The 16,357-nt window shown below is 44.8% G+C and overlaps 1 protein-coding gene across 3 annotated transcripts in view; it reads right to left on the bottom strand.

Annotated features, from left to right (window-relative positions):
- epha3 (eph receptor A3) overlaps window positions 1–16,357 on the bottom strand; it is a 140,064-nt gene that overhangs the window by 107,801 nt on the left and 15,906 nt on the right. For all 3 annotated transcript variants that reach the window (XM_045704677.1, XM_045704676.1, XM_045704678.1), the window contains exons 2-3: window positions 13,379–13,443; window positions 625–1,285 (exon numbers count right to left, since the gene is read on the bottom strand). In XM_045704677.1, the coding sequence (XP_045560633.1) occupies window positions 625–1,285; window positions 13,379–13,443 (726 nt within the window). The remainder of the gene's footprint in view (window positions 1–624; window positions 1,286–13,378; window positions 13,444–16,357) is intronic.

Below are 16,357 nucleotides of genomic sequence, written 5' to 3'. Positions count from 1 at the left end.
CACACTATATCACCATATTATAATATCTTTAAACACCATATGATACAACCTCATCTTCTCCAGGCCTATTTCCCAGCCCTGCACCAAGTCAAAACACCCAAAACACCAGCCCAGTAACCTTTCATGACCCAGTCCTCAGCAGCACACACCCTTCTCTCTGATATCCCCCTCTCTCCATGGCCTCCAACAGCAGACACACACACAGAGAACTATGATCCTTCCTCTGTTCTGATGAGGTGAGTGAGGAGGAGCTCACTGATATACAGTAACTACTGCAAGCTGGTCCCTCTACCATATACAAACACAGAACTCCTCTCTCAACCGTCATACACACATCCCGTATCTGGTTTCTAGTGGTAGAGCGAAGGCCAGAGATGGCCGACAGATATAAGGTGTGTGTACATGTGCAGTAGATCAGGACTTTACCACAGCTGAAACCACGCTTTCAAAACATTACAAGGTACTGTACACACTCAGAGCCTATGTTGAAGTTACTGTATATTTCAGCAATGGAGTGGGAGGGAGGTGAAAGAGAGATAAAATAAAGGGGAGAGAGAGAGGGAGAGAAAAAAGTAGAAAAAGAAAGAAGGAAATGCATTCAGTGAACATTAAACTCTGTCTTACCTTGGCAGGAGCTCCCTCTGTCCTCATAGCCAACGTTACACAGACACTTCCCTATGGGCACTAGCCACTCCCCCTCTGTACTACAGTACATACGCGGTGGCTCCTCCTCCTTGGAGTGATTGACACACGAGCCCTTCACCTCCACCAATGACTGAGAGTCCATTGGCACCGTGTCAGGGAAGGAGGCCAGGTTCCTCACAATGAATGGGCACTTCTTAAAGTAGACCCTGACTGACACCAGGGCCACACACGCCCCCACGTCCTGGAACGCCAGGTAGAAGCCCTTCTTGGTAACAGGCCCCACCTCCCGGACCTCCGTGTTGAGCTTCAGGATGCGGTCCCCCAGGTCCATCTGGGTGAAGCTCTCATCTGCAGCGATGGTGTCGATCTTAGAGAACTGGTGTTCTCTGAAGTGACTGCCCTGGTCCTCGTCTGTCTCCATGTACAGCAGGTTGAAGGTCTCCTTGCAGGTCCCCAGGACCAGGGGGATGGAGTTACAGTCTCTCAGGGTGAACTTTAGCTCCACGTAGATCTTCTGGGCCGACTGGCGGGGGATCCAGTTGGTCCTCAGCCAGTTGTTCTGACTGTATTCCATCACGTTACACACCTGGAAGGTCCTGATGGGAGTGTAGTGCTCGTCAACTCCGCTGATCTCCTCCCACTGAGAAGAGGGGGGAGATGGAGGGGGGAGGGATGAAAGAGATGGGAAAGGGAGGAAAGAGAATGAAGTAATTCATTTTCTAAACACACCAGGATACTCATACATCATGTAGTTTAGTCTCCCTGTCCCAGCGGTTAAACATTGAATCAAAGCTGTGATGAATAGGGAAACACTTGAACAATGGTTATTATTGTGGTTAAAGTGACAGGTGTTATAATGTATGGCTTTAAATGCCCTTATTCTCCATCAGAGTGAGTGGCTAAATGAATGGATAAGTATTTCCTACACACAGAGGCTCTGGGTAAGAGGAACTTCAGTTTAATGATGAACGGAGAGTCTGTGTTTTCTATTACAATAATAGTGATTTATTTGGCAACCAACAGCATTCATAATTTCTCTCCTTTTAACCCTCTCTTTCTCTTTCTTTCTCTCTCTCTCAAGGCCTCTACTGAAGCTAGGTTTTTTTTTCATACACGTCTTCTACATATGGAAGTCTCTTTACAGCATTAGAGGGGATTCTTTCTCCTCTTCATTCCTCAGACCTTTAGCTTCCACTCCTAAGAGGAGCAGCTACTCAGCTGCTATCCCTGGCGCAAGGTTAGGAACACATTTCTCCCTCTCTCTCTGAAAGGAGATCACTGTGGGATGTAGGAACCAGGGTTTATACTATTATGACTTTGTCTTCATGTACAGCGATATGATGCAAATTAAAATAGATCAAATTTGACTCAGTGATTGCTCTTTCCACTAATACTGTCTTGGTATGAGTTCCCTGTGGGATGCACACACACTGGAATAAGATAGCACACACACACACACACACAGGCACACCACCGACACACACACACACACACACACACACACACACACACACACACACACACACACACACACCACACAGGCACACACCGACACACACGCACACACACACACACACACACACACACACAGGCATGCCAGTGTGGTCAGAGAGGGAAGCAGGGGTTAGAAATGAAATCCAGGTGGCTGCGCAGAGTAACTGAGACTTGCCGTATGTGTGTGTGTGTGTGTGTGCGTGTGTGTCGGTGTGTGCCTGTGTGGTGTGTGTGTGTGTGTGTGTGTGTGTGTGTGTGTGTGTGTGTGTGTGTGTGTGTGTGTGTGTGTGTGTGTGTGTGTGTGTGTGTGTGTGTGTGTGTGTGTGTGTGTGTGTGTGTGTGTGTGTGTGTGTGTGTGTGTGTGTGTGATTGAGAGAGAGAGAGAGAGAGAGAGAGTTATCCTATTCCAGAGAATGGTTGTGCTTTAAACCACTGCTGCCAAAACATATGAAAATGTTTATATGATGTGCAGCTCATACACTGGAGAATAGCATATTACATGGACCATCCCCTACCATACATGACATCATTATGACAAACTTCACCCCTCCCTCGCTCCTTTCCACTCTTTCTTCCTCCCTTTCTGCATCTCTCTTTGACACACACACAGCATGAGATGTCATCTCTCAACTGCACAGGCTCTCGCTCCTCTCCAGCTCTGATGATGACAGTGGGCTTGTATAATTATCTCTTTGCACTACTGATACCAACAAGGGGGAGAGGGGGGAGAGAGAGGGGGGTAGAGAGAGGGAGAGAGATAAAGAGAGGGAGAAATGAAATGGGGAAACCAGTTGGTATGTTTGACAAAGCCCTAACCCTACACCCATGTGTGCATTGGTTATGAAGCCAGGCTAATGAGCACACACACACACACACACACACACACACACACACACACACACACACACACACACACACACACACACACACACACACACACACACATACACACACACACACACACACACACACTGGCAGCTAGCTGAGTCTCTGGCAGCGGGGCAGTGAGAGAGGAGAGATGGTGTTTCAGAGAGGGAGATATGTAATAACCTTATAATCCTTCTCCTGATCACGTTACAGTGGAATTACATTGGTTAGACAAGACTGTCATGTCTACAGCCCTGTAGTAGTATTATATACATGACCTCTGTGATTTAGCCTTCACACACACAAATTCACGACACAGACTCACATATTGTACGTATAAGTACACACGCTTTCACACACACACACAGTTTCTCAGTTTCTATACTCTTCCTCTTCATTTAAATGCCTATGAGGTCAGAATGACAGAGTTACTGGGTTTCCATTATTGAAGAGAGAGAGTGGGGGAGGGAGAGAGGGAGAGAGAGAGAGTGGGGGAGGGAGAGAGAGTGAGTGAGTGAGTGAGTGAGTGAGTGAGTGAGTGAGTGAGTGAGTGAGTGAGTGAGTGAGTGAGTGAGTGAGTGAGTGAGTGAGTGAGTGAGTGAGTGAGTGAGTGAGTGAGTGAGTGAGTGAGTGAGTGGGGGAGAGAAAGAGAGAGAGTGGGGGATGGAGAGAGATAGAGGGGGATTGAGAGAGAGAGAGAGAGAGTGGGGGAGGGAGAGAGAGAGAGTGGGTGAGGAGAGAGGGGGGAAGGGAGGGAGGGAGAGAGAGAGAGAGAGTGGGGAGGGAGAGAGAGAGTGGGGGATAGAGAGAGATAGAGAGGGATTGAGATTGTGAGAGTGGGGGGAGGGAGGGAGAGAGAGAGTGGGGGAGGGAGGGAGAAAGAGAGAGGGGGAGGAGAGAGTGGGGGAGGGAGGGAGAAAGAGAGAGGGGGAGGAGAGAGAGAGTGGGGGAGGGAGAGAGAGAGAGTGGGGGGAGAGATAGAGAGTGGGGGGAGCGAGAGAGAGTGGGGGGAGGGAGAGAGAGAGTGGGGAAAGAGAGAAAGAGTGGGGGTAGGGAGAGAGAGAGAGAGGGAATGAGAATGAGAGAGAGAGGGGAGGGAGAGAGAGAGAGTGGGGGTAGGGAGAGAGAGAGAGAGTGGGGGGGAGATAGAGAGTGGGGGGAGTGAGAGAGAGTGGGGGGAGGGAGAGAGAGTGGGGAAAGAGAGAAAGAGTGGGGAGAGGGAGAGAGAGAGAGAGAGAGGGGGGAATGAGAATGAGAGAGAGTGGGGGAGGGAGAGAGAGAGAGGGAATGAGAATGAGAGAGAGTGGGGGAGGGAGAGAGAGAGAGAGTGGGGGGAGAGATAGAGAGTGGGGGGAGTGAGAGAGAGTGGGGGGAGGGAGAGAGAGTGGGGAAAGAGAGAAAGAGTGGGGGGAGGGAGAGAGAGAGAGAGGGAATGAGAATGAGAGAGAGAGGGGGAGGGAGAGAGAGAGTGGGGGTAGGGAGAGAGAGAGTGGGGAAAGAGAGAAAGAGTGGGGGGAGGGAGAGAGAGAGAGAGAGAGGGAATGAGAATGAGAGAGAGAGGGGGAGGGAGAGAGAGAGAGTGGGGGTAGGGAGAGAGAGGGGGGAGGAGAGATAGAGTGGATATGCGTCAACAACAACCTTGGTAAAATCCTCTGCATTATCATTAACAGCAGACTTGTATATTTCCTCAGTGAAAACAATGTACTGAGCAAATGTCAAATTGGCTATTTACCAAATTATTGTACGACAGACCACGTATTCACCCTGCACACCCTAATTGACAAACAAACAAACCAAAACAAAGGCAAAGTCTTCTCATGCTTTGTTGATTTCAAAAAAGCCTTCGACTCAATTTGGCATGAGGGTCTGCTATACAAATTGATGGAAAGTGGTGTTGGGGGAAAAACATACGACATTATAAAATCCACAAACAAGTATGCGGTTAAAATAGGCATAAAACACACACACATTTCTTCCCACAGGGCTGTGGGGTGAGACAGGGATGCAGCTTAAGCCCCACCCTCTTCAACATATATATCAACGAATTGGCGAGGGCACTAGAAAAGTCTGCAGCACCCGGCCTCAAGCTACTAGAATCTGAAGTCAAAGGTCTACTATTTGCTGATGATCTGGTGCTTCTGTCCCCAACCAAGGAGGGCCTACAGAGCACCTAGATATTCTGCACAGATTCTGCCAGACCTGGGCCCTGACAGTAAATCTCAGTAAGACTAAAATAATGGTGTTCCAAAAAAGGTCCAGTTGCCAGGACCACAAATACAAATTCCATCTAGACACCGTTGCCCTAGAGCACACAAAAAACTATACATACCTTGGCCTAAACATCAGCGCCACAGGTAACTTCCACAAAACTGTGAACGATCTGAGAGACAAGGCAAGAAGGGCATTCTATGCCATCAAAAGGAACATAAAATTTGACATACCAATTAGGATCTGGCTAAAAATACTTGAATCAGTTATAGAACCCATTGTCCTTTATGGTTGTGAGGTCTGGTGTCCGCTCACCAACCAAGAATTCACAAAATGGGACAAACACCAAATTGACAATCTGCATGCAGAATTCTTCAAAAATATCCTCCGTGTACAACGTAGAACACCAAATAATGTATGCAGAGCAGAATTAGGCCGATACCTGCTAACTATCAAAATCCAGAAAAGAGACGATAAATTCTACAACCACCTAAAAGGAAGCGATTCCCAAACCTAACATAAGAAAGCCATCACCTACAGCGAGATGAACCTGGAGGAGAGTCACCTAAGCAAGCTGGTCCTGGGGCTCTGTTCACAAACACACCACACAGAGCCCCAGGACAGCAACACAATTAGACCCAACCAAATCACAAGAAAACAAAAAGATAATTACTTGACACATTGGAAAGAATTAACAAAAAAACAGAGCAAACTAGAATGCTATTTGTCCCTAAACAGAGAGTACACAGTGGCAGAATACCTGACCACTGTGACTGACCCAAACTTAAGGAAAGCTTTGACTATGTACAGACTCAGTTAGTATAGCCTTGCTATTGACAAAGGCCACCGTAGGCAGACCTGTCTCTCAGGAAAAGACAGCCTATGTGCACACTGCCCTCAAAATGAGGTGGAAACTGAGCTGCACTTCCTAACCTCCTGCCCAATGTATGAGAGACACATATTTCCCGATTTTGATAAACTCCCATATCTACTGGGTGAAATACCACAATGTGCCGTCACAGCAGCAAGATATGTGACCTGTTGCCACAAGAAAAGGTCAACCAGTGAAGAACAAACACCATTGTAAATACAACCCATATTTATGCTTATTTATTTTCCCTTTTGAACTTCAACATTACATTACATTACATTTAAGTCATTTAGCAGACGCTCTTATCCAGAGCGACTTACAAAATGGTGCATTCACCTTATGATATCCAGTGGAACAACCACTTTACAATAGTGCATCTAAATATTTTAAGGGGGGGGGTTGGAAGGATTACTTTATCCTATCCTAGGTATTCCTTAAAGAGGTGGGGTTTCAGGTGTCTCCGGAAGGTGGTGATTGACTCCGCTGTCCTGGCGTCGTGAGGGAGCTTGTTCCACCATTGGGGTGCCAGAGCAGCGAACAGTTTTGACTGGGCTGAGCGGGAACTGTGCTTCCTCAGAGGTAGGGGGGCCAGCAGGCCAGTGGTGGATGAACGCAGTGCCCTTGTTTGGGTGTAGGGCCTGATCAGAGCCTGAAGGTATGGAGGTGCCGTTCCCTTCACAGCTCCTCTTCAACCATTTGTACATCGTTACAACACTGTATATATACGTAATATGACATTTGTAATGTCTTATTCTTTTGGAACGTCTGTGAATGTAATGTTTGCTGTTCATTTTTATTGTTTATTTCACTTTTGTATATTATCTACCTCACTTGCTTTGGCAATGTTAAAATATGTTTCCCATGCCAATAAAGTTGGGGGAGGGAGAGCGAGAGAGGAGAGGGAGGGAGAGAGAGTGGGGGGAGGGAGAGAGAGAGGAGGGAGGGAGGGAGAGAGATAGTAGGGGGGGAGAGAGAGAGAGAGTGGGGGGAGGGAGATAGAGAGAGAGTGGGGAGAGAGAGAGGGGGCGGGAGAGCGAGAGAGAGTGGGGGGAAGGAGAGCGAGAGAGAGTGGGGGAGGGAGAGAGAGAGAAAAATGACTGTATAAAATGTATAATTCAAATTCTGAGCTAAAATGTAGAAATTATATTATTTTATACTAATACTAAATGATTGACAGCCCTATTTTCAATACCTTTCAATACCTCACCTTGCAAAGATAACGGCACTGAGCCTTGTTTTCTGAGTTGGAGAACACATTGGGAGGGATCTTAGACCATTCCTCCATTCAGAATCCTTCTAGATATTTGGACAATCCTTCGTCTGCGCTTATTAACTGCCCTCTTTAAATGAACAACCACAGGTTTTCAATGGGTTTTAAGTCCGGAGACTGAGTTGGCCATTTAAACATGTAGATTTTGTGACCAATTAATGTCAAGATACACCACCATATTTTACATGGTGTGCGTGGCCAAAGAGCTCTATATTCATATCGTCTGACCAAAGCACCGCTTCCAATCCATGTACCAATGCAGTTAAGCAAACTCCAGGCGTTTACATTTATTGGATAACATAAAAATAGAGCTCTTTGGCCACGCACACCAGTGGTGTGTCTGGAGTCGAAATGAGAATGCATCAGCAGAAATGAACCTACTGTAAAATATGATGGTGGATCTTTGATGTTATGGGGCTATTTTGCTTCAACTGGTCCTGGGGCCTTTGTTAAAAGCCCTTAGAGTCGATGTCCATGCGAAAAAATCATTTTAGCATAATAATAAAAAAGTCTCATGAAAATCCTATTTAAGCTAGAGATATCTGTTTTTTACATGGGCATCGTCTCAATCCACCGCACCAGTCAATGTCGGCCATCCACATCTGTGGTGGAAGGTGGCAGAGCTACAGCGGTGTTGGTCGGGCCAGGAGACATCCCGAAAATCAGTCTTCTCATGAAAACGTCTGAGGCGTCCGAACGGTTTGGACTACACATGAATATGACTACCCCTGACCTCTGACCCCAGGTCACAGCTGTGGGGGGGTCATGGGGAGGATCAGGGCTCTGTGATCTGTGCTGTAGGTAGAACAGGCTGCAGCAGTAAAACCAGGGGGAACCTGAGACACTGAGGCTGGTCCACCTAACGACCACATCAGACACTCTTGACAAACTGACCAATCAGCAGTCTACACAGAGCACTTCAAAGGACTGAGGGATAGCTTCAGTCAAATGACACATTTAGATGACACATTTTGACAAATTTGGTTGTTTCCTTGTTTTGTGTGATAAATGATATCAACGCTTGTTCCTGAACACTATTTTGTGCACCATATGTATTTTTATAGTTCAAATACATGTATTCAAGGGTTTAGAAACTAAATGGAGTTTGACTGCTGATATTGATGTCTGTGACACAGAAGGTCAAAGTGGTGAAACCTGAAGCTCCATTGATCTGACTAGTGTCCAATAATGAGTCGGTTTCAGCTGTTAGATTGAGACACAAATCATCGAGAGAGAGGTGGAAAACCCCTCTCTCTTTCTTTATTTCTTTCTCTCTCTTTTTCTCCATTCCCACAGCCTGGTGGTAGTCAGCAAAGAGAAGAGCAGAGCGGAGAGCAGCTTTAGTTTCCTGCTCTGGGTCGCCGTGACAACTGCACCACATCAGTCAGAAGCTTTTCATCACAGCTTTGACCAGAGAGAAACCATAACACACTCTACACCCCCCCCCCCTCCAAACCCCCAACAGTCCCCCACTATAGCAGCCTCTCTCCAAGCCCCACCATGTGCTAATCTCTCGTTTATGGATGGGCTTTCTCTTCTCTCCCAGTGCAGCTGGGGACCTCTCACTCTGTCAGTCAGTCAGTATGTATTTGGGGGAAATATGGTGCTACGGTGACTAAATGAGTTTGGATATTACAATACGTGGAGACTGAGGAGTGGTGGACGCTGGCCAAAAGAGCTGTGCCATTAAGCTCTGGACTGGAGAGCAGTAATGTAGTGTGTCTCTCTGGGATTGGATGAGGCGATGCCAAGAGAACATAGTGTTTGTAGGGCCAGACTTCAGGCTCCCAGCACCATGTAGAGTTTCTCATTATTCCACACTTCTCCATATGCAGTTGGAGATGAGTTCCTCTTCTGGTTCCTCAACAATGTGGAATATATCTGTAAATTGGTGAGGGTAAATTGCTAGGGATTTCTTCTTTGAAAGATATGAAAAGATGGGAAACGTGAGTTTATGACACATCCTAACAACGTGTCATAAACTCCTAATCTACAGTGCATAGGGAAAGTATTCAGACCCCTTGACTTTTACCACATTTTGTTATGTTATAGCCTTATTTAAAAATGTATTAAATTGTTTTTTCCCCTCATCAATCTACACACAATACCCAATTTACGGGCAAATGTATTAAAAATAAAAAAATAAAAAACCTTATTTACATTCTGTACAAACAAATTCTGTATTGAAGGTCCCCAAGAACACAGTGGCCTCCATCATTCTTAAATGGAAGAAGTTTGGAACCACCAAGACTCTTTCTAGAGCTGGCCGCCCAGCAAAACTGAGCAATCGGGGAAGAAGGGCCTTGGTCAGGGAGGTGACCAAGAACCCAATGGTCACTCTGACAGAGCTCCAGAGTTCCTCTGTGAAGATGGGAGAACCTTCCAGAAGGACAACCATCTCTGTAGCACTACACCAATCAAGCTTTTATGGTAAAGTTGCCAGACAGAAGCCACTCCTCAGTAAAAGGCACATGACAGCCCGCTTGGAGTTTGCCAAAAAGGCACCTAAAGGGCTTCTCAGACCATGAGAAACAAGATTCTCTAGTCTGATGAAACCAACATTGAACTCTTTGGCCTGAATGCCAAGCGTCACATCTGGAGGAAACCTGGCACCATCCCTACGGTGAAGCATGGTGGTGGCAGCATCATGCTGTGGGGATAGTTTTCAGTGGCATGGACTGGGAGACTAGTCAGGATCGACGGAAAGATGAATGGAGCAATGTGATGAAAACCTGCCTCAGAGTGCTCAGGACAACAACCCTAAGCACAGCCATGACCAAAAAATAGCTGCAGCAACACTCTCCATCCAACCTGACAGAGAGAAGAATGGGAGAAACTCCACAAATACAGGTGTGCTAAGCTTTTAGCGTCATACCCAAGAAGACTGTAATCGCTGTAATCACTGCCAAAGGTGCTTCAACAGTAAAGGGTCTGAATACTTATGCAAATGTGATATTTCCATTTTTTATTTGTAATAAATTAGCAAAACAAAATCTAATAATCTGTTTTTACGTCGTCATTATGGAGTATTGTGTCTAGATTGATGAGGGGAAAAAACGATTTACTCCATTTTAGAATAAGGCTGTAACGTAACAAAATGTAGAAAAAGTCAAGCGGTGCACTGTACATTAGTGACCATTACCCACACCCCAGGGCTATGACAGGGAGTCAGAATGAGACAGGTGTACACAGTGCGGTTAGGGTACTGTTTTTACTGTAACACTGAAGCATTTTGTGCTGTAACACCGGGTAGCACTTTGCTTGCAGCGGCAGAAGACCAGGGGCCCATCTGTCACTGTCAACGTGTGTGTGTGTGTGTGTGTGTGTGTGTGTGTGTGTGTGTGTGTGTGTGTGTGTGTGTGTGTGTGTGTGTGTGTGTGTGTGTGTGTGTGTGTGTGTGTGTGTGCGTGTGCGCCTGCGCGTGTGCGTGTTTGTGTGTGTGTGTGTGTGGCCCCCATGCCACTGCATTATCAGAAATCATTTCAGAGGGTCTGGCTCTCACGGCAAAATGCTTATCTGCCCACGTCAGCCAACGACGTGAGTAATTATCCATGATTCACCTTGAGGACTTGATCAGCACTCTTTCTCGCTCCTACCACCCTCTTTTCAGAAAGACATTGGTTCCTGCATAATATTCAGTGTACCATATGATAATCAAATCCATTCTCTGCCTTTTAAAACTGTTCTGAATCTGTCTAACTTTACATAGAGGAGTTCCCACTCTCAAAGGTCGTGTCAATTACACAAACTGGGCCTCAAACCTGGGCCTAAATAAACATGAGACATTAAAAGTCAGTGTTCGGTAAGTGTGTTTGGTTCAACCTTATAAAGTAACCTCTAAGTTTTCTAGTGCTGGTAGTTAATATATGGCTGGGGGAAACCAAGGCTGGCAGCTCTATGGAACGAATTAGTAGATTACCTTCAGCTCCAGCCAGCCCGTAACTCTAACACTTAAAGTTCAGAGGAGGGATTGGCTGCTGGAGACTGCAAGGCCAGTAGTGCAACTGGTAGACAAATAAACACAGAACCACACAGACACACATACTACACACACACACCCACACCCACAACCACAACCACGCACACACACACACAGACTATGGCAGAGGTAGAGACACAGGAGGATGTAGGTGGATTAGGGAAGGGAAGGAAGTCAAGCTGTTTTGTGTTATTTGATTGATGTGTTGAGATACTAAGTTAGGTAGGGTTTTATTGACATGTGTTGTTTGATTGATGTGTTGAGATACTAAGTTAGGTATGGTTTTATTGACATGTGTTATTTGATTGATGTGTTGAGATACTAAGTTAGGTAGGGTTTTATTGACATGTGTTGTTTGATTGATGTGTTGAGATACTAAGTTAGGTATGGTTTTATTGACATGTGTTGTTTGATTGATGTGTTGAGATACTAAGTTAGGTAGGGTTTTATTGACATGTGTTATTTGATTGATGTGTTGAGATACTAAGTTAGGTATGGTTTTATTGACATGTGTTGTTTGATTGATGTGTTGCGATACTAAGTTAGGTAGGGTTTTATTGACATGTGTTATTTGATTGATGTGTTGAGATACTAAGTTAGGTATGGTTTTATTGACATGTGTTATTTGATTGATGTGTTGCGATACTAAGTTAGGTAGGGTTTTATTGACATGTGTTGTTTGATTGATGTGTTGCGATACTAAGTTAGGTAGGGTTTTATTGACATGTGTTGTTTGATTGATGTGTTGTGATACTAAGTTAGGTAGGGTTTTATTGACATGTGTTGTTTTGATTGATGTGTTGAGATACTAAGTTAGGTAGGGTTTTATTGACATGTGTTGTTTTGATTGATGTGTTGAGATACTAAGTTAGGTAGGGTTTTATTGACATGTGTTGTTTTGATTGATGTGTTGTGATACTAAGTTAGCTAGGGTTTTATTAACATGTGTTGTTGCCAACAATTCAAACCATATTAAAAGCTGATCCTCCTCTTCTTTAACAAAATGAAGAAATGCAATCTGTCTCCCCATCCCACCCATATGGTGAGTCTATCACCTACTTAACCTATGTGTAGGTTAATACCACTTGGGGGGGTACTAAGCTGACATATGGAATAGTTTATAGATGGTCATATCATGGATCATTTAGCTATTGGATTTAGAATATTAAGACGCCTTTAGGTATATTTTTAGATTTTTTTGATAAAATATAGAATTTGGCCTTTACTTTTATAACACATAGAAACGCATTGAATAACACATTCATAAATAGCACAAAAAAAGAGAGATATAAGAAAGCTCAGGAAATACATATATATTTTTGGACACATATTTAAACCTTTATTTTTGTTGGCACAAAACTACCTCCATACTTTCATTAGTTTCTTAGGTTACCTTCAGGCGAGTCCCGTGACTCTTGTGGGGGTCGTAGAGCGTGTTGGTGAGAGTCTCCCCTTTCCATAGTGGGATCATATTAGTTTTGGCTCAAACGGTTCAGACGCTACAGACAGAAGTTGGCACATCGGCGTTACCGGCTCCAGACGAGTCCCCTGACTCTTGTAGGGGTCGTAGAGTAAAAGGGAGAACACCATTGTGTTCATGAGAGTCCGTGTATTGGCCAAACCGTTCGGACACTATAGACGTTTTCGTGAGAAGACCAATTTTCGGGATGTCTCCTGGTCTGATAAACACCGCTGTAGCCTTCCACCGTAAACGCGGAAGGCCGACATAGGCGAATGCGGTGGATTGAGATGCAGCCATGCAAAAAACCTGACGTCTCTAGCTTAAACGGACGTATTCTGACTGGGATTTTTTTATTATGTTACTTAGACTGACGCACAGGTGCGTCAATAGACTCTTAAGGATTGTTAATCCCACTTGACTCATAGGATAACAGAAACTAAGATGTGTTTGTATTGTTTGTTATGAAATGTCCTAAGCACCATTAAAACGCTGAAATGTGATGACAGGACAGAATGCTGACAGAGGATAGAATGTGCAGATACTGTATGTGTGCAAGCCATGGTACATGAATCTACTACTCACCCCATGTGATGGGTAGGATATCCATCCCAGCTCCCCCTGGCTGGCTTTGGAGTCCAACAGGTTCACTGTAGAGATGAGGAGAGAGAAGAAACAGGGATGAGTGTTGGGATGAGTGTCTTATGGGAAAGCAGTTGATTGTGAGAAGCTTGTCTTTGGCACCACTATGTACAGTGGGAATAGAAAGTCACCACTCCCTTTGAAAATGTTCACCTTTTGTTGCCTTACAGCCTGAAATGAAAACACACCAAATCAGACTTTTTACTGCTTTATTTACACACAGTAACCCACAATATCCAAGTGAAAAAAACATTTTAAAAACTCTATAAATGAATTACAATTAAAACAGTAAAATCCCCTATTTGGGTATGTGAACGCCCCCCTTAGAATTGCAACTGCAAACTTGCTGAGGTATAACCAACCACCTTCCAGATCACAAATCAAGCTAATTGGTTTCCATCTGTGATCAATTCTAGTGATTTTGATTAGTTCAGAATTGCACAACTCAACTACTTAGTAGTGCAATTCAAAGCAAAGAATCCACTATGGGCAGAAAGGTACTTTCAAAAGATCTACGAGATAAAGTTGTGGAAAGGCACAAGTCAGAGGATGGATATAAAAAGATTTCAAAGGCTTTGTCTATCCCTCGGAGCACAGTTACGGCCATTATTAAGAAGTGGAAGGCGTATGGCACCATCCAGACCCTGCATAGATCAGGCCGTCCCTCCAAACTGGATGACCGGGCAAGGAGGAGACTGATCGGAGAGGCTACCAAGAAGCCAATCGTGACTTTGAAGGAGCTTCAGGCCTTTATGGCAAAGACTGGTCAATGTGTGGATGTGACCACAATATCACAAGCACTCCACGAATCTGGCCTCTATGGGAGGGTGGCAAGAAAAACACCACTCCTCAAGAAAATCCACATCAAGTCTCGTTTGAGCTTTGCCAAAAAGCACATTGTAGATTCTGAGGCCAAGTGGCAAAAGGTGTTGTGGTCAGATGAGACCAAAATTGAACTTTTTGGCCTGAACGCAATATGATATGTCTGGCGAAAACCCAATACTGTCACACCCTGATCTGTTTCAACCGGCCTTGTGATTGTCTCCACCTCCTCCAGGTGTGGCTTATTTTCCCCAGTGTATTTATCCCTGTGTTTCCTGTCTCTCTGTGCCAGTTCGTCTTGTATGTTCAAGTCAACCAGCGTGTTTTTCCCGTACTGCTGCCTTTTCTATTCTCCTTTTTCTAGTCCTCCCGGTTTTGACCCTTGCCTGTTTCTGGACTCTGTACCCACCTGCCTGACCATTTTGCCTGCCTTGACCACGAGCATGTCTGCCACTCTGTACCTCCTGGACTCTGATCTGGTTTTGACCTTTTTGCCTGTCCACGACCATTCTCTTGCCTACCCCTTTTTGGAATATAATAAATATCAAAGACTCAAACCATCTGCCTCCCGTGTCTGCATCTGGGTCTCGCCTTGTGCCCTTATGAATACATCTTTACACCCAAAGAACACCATGTCTACAGTAAAGAACACCATGTCTAGAGTAAAGAAAACCATGTCTACAGTAAAGAACACCATGTCTACAGTAAAGAACACCATGTCTTCAGTAAAGAACACCATGTCTACAGTAAAGAACACCATGTCTACAGTGAAGAACACCACGTCTACAGTAAAGAACACCACGTCTACAGTAAAGAACACCACGTCTACAGTAAAGAACACCACGCCTACAGTAAAGAACACCACGCCTACAGTAAAGAACACCAGGTCTACAGTAAAGAACACCACGCCTACAGTAAAGAACACCAGGTCTACAGTAAAGAACACCATGTCTACAGTAAAGAACACCACGCCTACAGTAAAGAACACCAGGTCTACAGTAAAGAACACCACGCCTACAGTAAAGAACACCACGTCTACAGTAAAGAACACCACGCCTACAGTAAAGAACACCAGGTCTACAGTAAAGAACACCACGCCTACAGTAAAGAACACCATGTCTACAGTAAAGAACACCACATCTACAGTAAAGAACACCACATCTACAGTAAAGAACACCATGTCTACAGTAAAGAACACCATGTCTACAGTAAAGAACACCACATCTACAGTAAAGAACACCATGTCTACAGTAAAGAACACCATGTCTACAGTAAAGAACACCATGTCTACAGTAAAGAACACCATGTCTACAGTAAAGAACACCACATCTACAGTAAAGAACACCATGTCTACAGTAAAGAACACCATGTCTACAGTAAAGAACACCATGTCTACAGTAAAGAACACCATGTCTACAGTACAACACGGCAGTGGCAGCATCCTGTTGTGGGGGTATTTCTCTTCAGCAGGGACTGGGAGCACTTGTCAGGATAGAGGGGAAAATTGATAGTGCAAAATGCTGACAGATTCTTGAGGAGAACCTGCAGCCATTTGCCAGGAAGTTGAAAATGGGAAGATGGATCACATTTCAACATGACAATGGCCCAAAGCACCCCGCCAAAACAACCGTACAGCGGCTGAAGGACAAGAAGGTGAATGTCCTTGAGTGGCCTAGTCAGAGCCCCGACTTACATCCCATCAAGAATCTGTGGAATGACTTGAAGAGTGCAGTCCATGAACGGTCACCATGCAATTTGACTGAGCTTCAACAATTCTGCAAAGGAAGAATGGGCAAATATTGCACAGTCTATGTGTGCAAAGTTAGTAGAGACGTATTCAAAGAGACACATGGCTATAATTCAAGCAAAAGGTGGTTCCAACAAGTATTAACTCAGGGTGTTCATTTATCCAAATAGGGTAATTTAATGTTTTCATTTAAATACATTCTCCAAGATTTTTTGAGATTTTTTTTTCGCTTGAATATTGTGGGTTACTGTGTGTAAATAAAGCCAGGAAAATCTGATTTTATGTGTTTCATTTCAGGCTGTAAGGCAACAAAAGGTGAACATTTTGAAAGGGGGTGGTGACTTTCTATTCCC

The sequence above is a fragment of the Salmo salar genome, chromosome ssa21 (genome assembly GCF_905237065.1).
Source record: "Salmo salar chromosome ssa21, Ssal_v3.1, whole genome shotgun sequence".
NCBI classification, from domain to species: domain Eukaryota; kingdom Metazoa; phylum Chordata; class Actinopteri; order Salmoniformes; family Salmonidae; genus Salmo; species Salmo salar.
The sequence above is the reverse complement of the archived record's forward strand: the minus strand, read 5'-3'. Positions and strand labels throughout refer to the sequence as shown.